Source organism: Bombus affinis, chromosome 3 (genome assembly GCF_024516045.1).
Source record: "Bombus affinis isolate iyBomAffi1 chromosome 3, iyBomAffi1.2, whole genome shotgun sequence".
NCBI classification, from domain to species: Eukaryota; Metazoa; Arthropoda; class Insecta; order Hymenoptera; family Apidae; genus Bombus; species Bombus affinis.
The window spans coordinates 13,601,554-13,608,263 of NC_066346.1; the positions used below are offsets into that span (position 1 = coordinate 13,601,554).

General features: G+C 30.0%; 1 protein-coding gene across 1 annotated transcript; it reads left to right on the forward strand.

Annotated features, from left to right (window-relative positions):
* Positions 1-392: 392 nt before the first annotated feature.
* LOC126914812 (integrator complex subunit 12-like) lies at positions 393-4,954 on the forward strand. The gene is made up of 3 exons (XM_050719237.1): positions 393-936; positions 2,066-2,387; positions 4,803-4,954. The coding sequence occupies exons 1-3, from the start codon at positions 505-507 to the stop codon at positions 4,952-4,954; spliced, it is 906 nt and encodes a 301-aa protein (XP_050575194.1). The 5' UTR covers positions 393-504.
* Positions 4,955-6,710: the final 1,756 nt, after the last annotated feature.

Sequence of the window (6,710 nt, forward strand, 5' to 3'; positions counted from 1 at the left end):
TTATATTATTGCCTTGATCGGCTATAACCTTGTTTCGTTTTTCAGTATTGAACTATACTTTAATTAGTTAACTAAAATTTAGCTCTATCAGAAACCATGTAAAAAACTACGAAAGACATATTTGAATAAAGACAAAAGTGTAAATCCGATTATATATTTATACTTCGTTTTTAATTTAGATTATAACTAGACTGCGAATATCTATGCAAATTCATATTTTCATACATACAATTAAAGAAATGGAATTTATTTATTTTATTTATTTTGCTTTGAATATTTTATATACTTTTAAATATCATATATATCCTATGCATTTATGTATCTTTAAATTTTGTATAGATGTATAAAGATCTACAATTTAGTTGTAACTATTACAATCTGTGAGTAAAATTATTACTCGTCACCTTTAAGAAAGCGCAAGAAACTTTATCTGAAATCTAAAAAGACCCCTCCTCCCCCCAAAAAAGAAAATAAGTCTCAAGGGAAAGTTGTAACGTGTGCATAATGTACGAGGATGCGGAAGATGCATCTGGCATCGACCAAGATTTCTTCAACGCGTTAGCGCTGTTACATTCGACGGAGGACGACAGTGCGGAGAAACTTCGTAAAATGCTGGATACGTCCATCCAGAGGAGGTATGGCTTTGACAAAACTTTGATGGCTAAGATGCCGAAGAAATTTCTGCAGAATACGAAAATCCGTGGCAAGTCGTTCGCGAATTCAAACGAGAAATCCGAAATATCTTGGCGTAAAGAAGGTAATGATAAAGCCTTGAGAAAAACCGGCAGTCTATTGCTTTCTACGAATAATACAACAGAAATTAATTGGAAACCGATGAAAATATTTGATGCGAATATTGAGGATTGTAGCGAAAAAGGGGACATTCCGAGGATATCTATTCCTGATGAAGGATCTGGAGATGGACTTTTATGCAAGGTTTCTGCGCTATTTAAATTCAAATAATTTAGTAACAATAATTTAAATTGTCATCATTTTATAAAATGAAGGGCCCGTTAAGAAAAGAGGGAATGTCAAATTTTAACATTTTTATAAAAAAAGGAAAATTTATTTTTCAATATACATACATATAATGCCATACCTTCATATTTTCTCATTTATTAAAATGAAACATCATTTTATTCCTTATTTTATTCTGTATCATTTTCAACTTTTATTTATAATTCTCCGCTTTCTCCCTTTCTTACATTGCTTTTCTTTGATATTCCCCATTTTTTCATTGTATACCTTAACTTGTTATAACCACCGTAATACTCGGAAGATGCCAATTCTGAATACGACATAGCATACAAAAAATTTCAAAGTCAAAATTCGTAATAATTGATATTCCCCGCTTTTTTCGTAGACTCTTGAAATAAAAATCTTATTTAATTTGATTAATTATAAAAATTCTAAATATGGTTTATACTTTTTATATTTGAACACTAATCTATCAACTCTCCCTTTTTCTTTAACCTACAATTATAACAAGCAACTATTTGGCTACTCTAATTACCCCTAGTTATCTATACATATAATAAGACAATAGAAGGGTTGTGTCTCTAGATTGAACAAAGAAAAATAAGAATCATTTAGGAACAGCTCATAAGTTGTACGTATAGTGGAAGAAACTAATTTTTGAAATTTGTATCTTTCTGTTTGATCGTCACATTATGTAAACACTTTCGAGCGGATTCTGATGGGGTATTGTCTGTATGTATAGTTTAGTATCCGGGAAAGAAAATAGGATATGTTTCATCTCGATCCGTTTTGTAAAAATCGAGAAATAGCCTGACATCTGAGTTATATGCGCTCCTATGTTCGGCACAAGTCAAGCAACGGTGGTTATTGCTTATGCCGTATTTGTTTTGAAATCGAATCTTTTATAATTTAATATTTTTATCTGTAGGGATTAACTTAACTGTTAGCATAAGAAATATATAGGTATTTCCGTGTATTAATAATTTACGCGGACCAAGTTACAGATAAAAGTTAGATGTATAAAAGAGCATTTACACAATAACTGCTTCAACATGTTTATTATAATTTCATTTTATGAAATCTGTAGATCTGTAACGGAGCGAAGCTAGGTCCACTGATACTGCTGGAGTGTCAAGAATGTCAAGAAGTCTATCACCCCCTGTGCCATCAACCCCCTGTCGTCGACATCGACGTTTACGATCCGAGAATCGTATGGCGGTGTAGAAAATGTATGGATACCTACTCTCTAAACTCTGTCATTGCGTCCGATGAAAAGAAAGTGAAAAGGTCTCGTCCACCGAACGACGAGGGCAAAACCAAAGAACCTTCTGCAAAAGTGACCAAGTCAGGGAAATTGAATGGGTATCTTGTGAAAGATGAAACTGATACCGCTGATCAAACTTCATCCGGTAAATATATGTATCCCACTGTTATATACAGGGTGTTTTGTAATTGATAGTAGAAGAGGGTAATTCTAGATGAAGAAATAAATCAAAAGTGTAGCATAACATTTTTTCATATTATTATTGTATGTGAAAATATAGTCTGAATATTTGTCTGTTACTTGTCATTGCATTGTATGTCTTGATTGGCAGAATCCCGCTATAGGCTAGTATTTCCACTTATATTTCTATGTATTGCATTGGATGAAGCAGAAAACACAACGAAATAAGATATTCATCTTAAAGAATATAGCAGAGTAAGCATGATAAAAGTGCTCCAAAACCAAATTAATCTTGTGATACGTTAATCGCGAAAGCTTTCTAAGAAAACCATTTCGACGAAGCTCTAGTCCTCTATCATTATTATTAGATTAAAAGAGGTATATAGTATTTGCAATCTTCGTCGCTTTCATGATTGATTACAGAATTTACTCGTCCAACATTGAAGATTTTGTCGAGTATCTCAACAAGGCTTATAATATGTATGTATCACATACATATCTAACATATAATAATATGATTACCGTTTACACATTCATAAAAATATCATTCTATTCCTGAACAGCCAATCATATTTACGAGTTTAACGTATACGAGTTTGACATATATTCTATACTAGAGTGCTTGTACGTTTTGCTGCTAATATGTCGTGATTAAAGCTAAATTTAAATTATGTTATTATTTTCTCTCAAGTAACGCAGGTTAACATTATTTTCGGAATCTATTATTTCTGCCAAGTACGATACTGCTTGTGATAATTAGTAAAATTCAGTAAGAAAGATTTTAAATTTCCCCTGTCATTCTTGAAAAATCCGCATTGATAGAGATTTCATCCAGAGCTGACTACAAAGTGTTAAAAATCGAGCTTCTTGGTATAGAATATAAACTATCAATGTTTATAATAAAAGTATTATATTCTTCCTTCTGTAGTTTGCAGCAGATAAAATAAGTATCTCTACGATTAATATACGATAATATAATACGAGGAATGCTTCTGCTGTACGAGGAATGTTACCACTTACTGGATACTATTAACTGCCACAAGCAATGTCATACTCTCTAAATCGGCTATACACGCAAGTACATACTTAAGCGGTATACGCACACAAATTTATTCCACAAATATACTTTACAGTCATATAGCCTCCATACGACACAAGTATATTTAAATAGTGTTTGTATACGTTAGTATACCTTGTAGTCGATGGACGACGACGATGTACTCGCTTTCGCTTCTTTCGTCTTAGTTTTCCGACTTGTACAAATCTGTGCTTCTTCTACATACGCTCAAATATACTTGAGTATACGCGATTTGTGCAATATGTATAAAGTAGTAGTAATTCATATATTTTAAAGTTACCTGTACAGTCAAAATACTTATGCAATATTATCATATACACGCTCATATATATCTATTTGTACAATAAATGTTTACATATATACGACTTTATACGCATGGAAGGGTAAAAAAACTATACAAAAGTTGCAAAAATTATGAGTAAGAAATAAACATGACAGGCAGCTTTTATTGTAAAAACATAAATATTGTCACTCGATAACTTTAATAAAAAATTTCTACTTTTAAAATATTCCTGATTTCTTAAAAATACGTTTTTCAATAAAAACAATTTGTAAAACTTCCAACATGAACCACTCTAACTATGGTATCTGAGATTTTCTTCATAATTCTTTATAGGATAGGACAAAAGATATCAAGCATGAACCTATATAAATGAAAGATATGAATCATGTTTAGGTTAATAATTATGCTAATAATAGAAGTAGGTGCTAAAACTTCGTCGAAATATTTTTCTAGGAAACTCCCTCGATTGACGTATCACAAATTTAGGTTGGTTTATGCGCATTTTTATCGTGCTCATCGGCTACACTTTTTAATTAATTTAAAAATCTTTTTTATTTAGTTAAAAATATTAAATTATAGAATGTTCAATTTCAAAACAAACACGACGTAAACAATACCCATTGTTCTTTGACCTTTACCAAAATGGAAACACATACAACTCAGATGCCAGGCTACTTCTCAGTTTCTACGAAACGGATCGGGATAAAACATATTTTTTCCTATCTTTTTCCTTGGAAACTAAACCATACAATAAAGAAAAACCCATCAAAATCCATTCAGTAGTTTTTATGTGATGCGAGTACAAACAGACGAACAAACGGACGAACAAATAGACAAACCAAAAGGTTCCAAAATTAGATTTTTCCGATTTCCAACCCTTCTACTGTTTTATTTTATGTATAGATACTGTAAAACGCACAATGAAATAGGAATTATTACTAGATATAAGACACCCTGTATATTTACCTTTTTATTCTTTAATTTTATTCATATATACTAGAGAATACTTATGACTTTAGATGTTTCTCAAAAAATTGGTTGTATTGGCGAAGATGCATCGATTACAAAAAATTCTGTCTTTTCGAGCCAAAAGACGAGGACAATATCGTCGATTCAATTAAGAAAACGAATTGGATCCAAACTTTCAGTCATTCGATCCATAGTAAAATGATATTTGTAATATTAGTAATTAAGAATGTTATAAATTGTCTTTTATTAGTTTTCAATAAATAAATATAAATTGGATTGATATTTTATGTATAAATGTATAAAAATGATTATTGGTTTGAGATTATAACTTCTTGTCATTTAAACATTTGAGTTTTCATTTCAAATTTTGTTATTTTGCTTTATCAAATTCATAGTGGTGTAAATAAATCAAATTTTGTCACCATTTATTATAATTATTTTCTCAATCTAAATTAACAATTAAACTTATTATATGAAATTTTGGAAGGTTAATAGAACGTTAAAAATGTCTATCAATATCATATTTAAACTAATTGAACAACGATACGGGATATTATTTAAACAAGATATTTGAGAAATGATTATTTTAGTGATATATCTTATTTGATCATTAGTTTCTTAGTTTCCTTGAATCAACAAATAATATTTTCTTGAATTATTCTATTATTTAGTTATTAAATGAAAATTTTTTATTTTATTTCGTATATTGTACTTGATTAGATGTGTCCTGAAATATTATATCGACTTCTTCATAATGTCTGACGTACGCAAGCTTAAATACATGCGTAGGTATTATTCAAGGATAATTAAAATTAAAACAATTCTAAGAGAAATGTTTCTACGTTGTAAAATAACTTGGCTATGTTCATAACTCAAACACATGCAAAATACAATAATAAATTCGAATTAACATTAACAATCAAAATTGTTTGATATTTTATTTGAAAAAATAGAATTAATTTAGTAAATAGGAATTATTAGTATTATATACATGTTACTAATAATTTATTTATTCAAAATCTACAAAATCTAGCAGTAAAAAAAGGATTTCCAGTGTAAAATTTCAAATACATACACATACTTAAAATAAAATAAAAAGCAGAAAAAATTGAATGGCCGAAAGGTACACGCAAGGTATGCTTTATTATTTGCTTGTTACATGTACAATGGAAAATTTATCTCGAACGTCTTTCGCTCTCTAAAAATCAATCCACACAAATTAATACTTCACTCTCGCGAAACAACGCTTCAGTCGCAGTGCAAGATGCCTTATTTAAGCCGATTACAGACGTAACTTGTTACACTACATTACACCAACTCAGCCAAGCCAAGAAATCTCTCCAAAAATAAAAGTAACGAAATAAATCGGATTTCGAAAAGAACAACACATATTTGATTATTCATTAATCAATGATAATTCACTATTGGATTATCGCATTATATTTTAATAATTAAACTGCGGATATTTGTGCAGATTCGTATTTTTGTGAAATTGAGTTGAGATTTGTTTTACCTACTAAATATTACAACGAATACTCTATTTACAATATTTTATATAATTTCTGCGCATTATATGTAGTATTGGACTTAGATAGGTGCCGATTCAAGCTCTTTGTACCTTATGATCTTCATACTCTTCATAAGTATTTCGAGAAAAGAAGCGATAGACAGAATTTTAAACAAACTTGAACGTAAATGCGACAGATTCAAATCCCCTATGAATAGTTTTACAAATGAAAAAAGGACTCCTAAAGAGGATCAAACCTTGCTCGAATAAGTTCGAAACTTTATCAGCACTTTAACAGAAATTCTACTTCATTTAAAATCACTTTTCTTGGCTATCGTTCTTAAATTGTTACAACTGTGGATATTCAAACAAAATTTATAGGAATCCCGTTTATCGTCTATAATTCTATAGAATTTATCTAAATAGAAGAATTCAACAAGACTCTCCTTAT

Coding starts and splice junctions, on each gene's coding strand:
- LOC126914812 (XM_050719237.1), top strand. CDS start 505: ATGTACGAGGATGCGGAAGATGCATCTGGCATCGACCAAGATTTCTTC. Junction 937..2,065: donor GAGATGGACTTTTATGCAAG/GTTTCTGCGCTA, acceptor TGAAATCTGTAG/ATCTGTAACGGAGCGAAGCT. Junction 2,388..4,802: donor CGCTGATCAAACTTCATCCG/GTAAATATATGT, acceptor TTATGACTTTAG/ATGTTTCTCAAAAAATTGGT.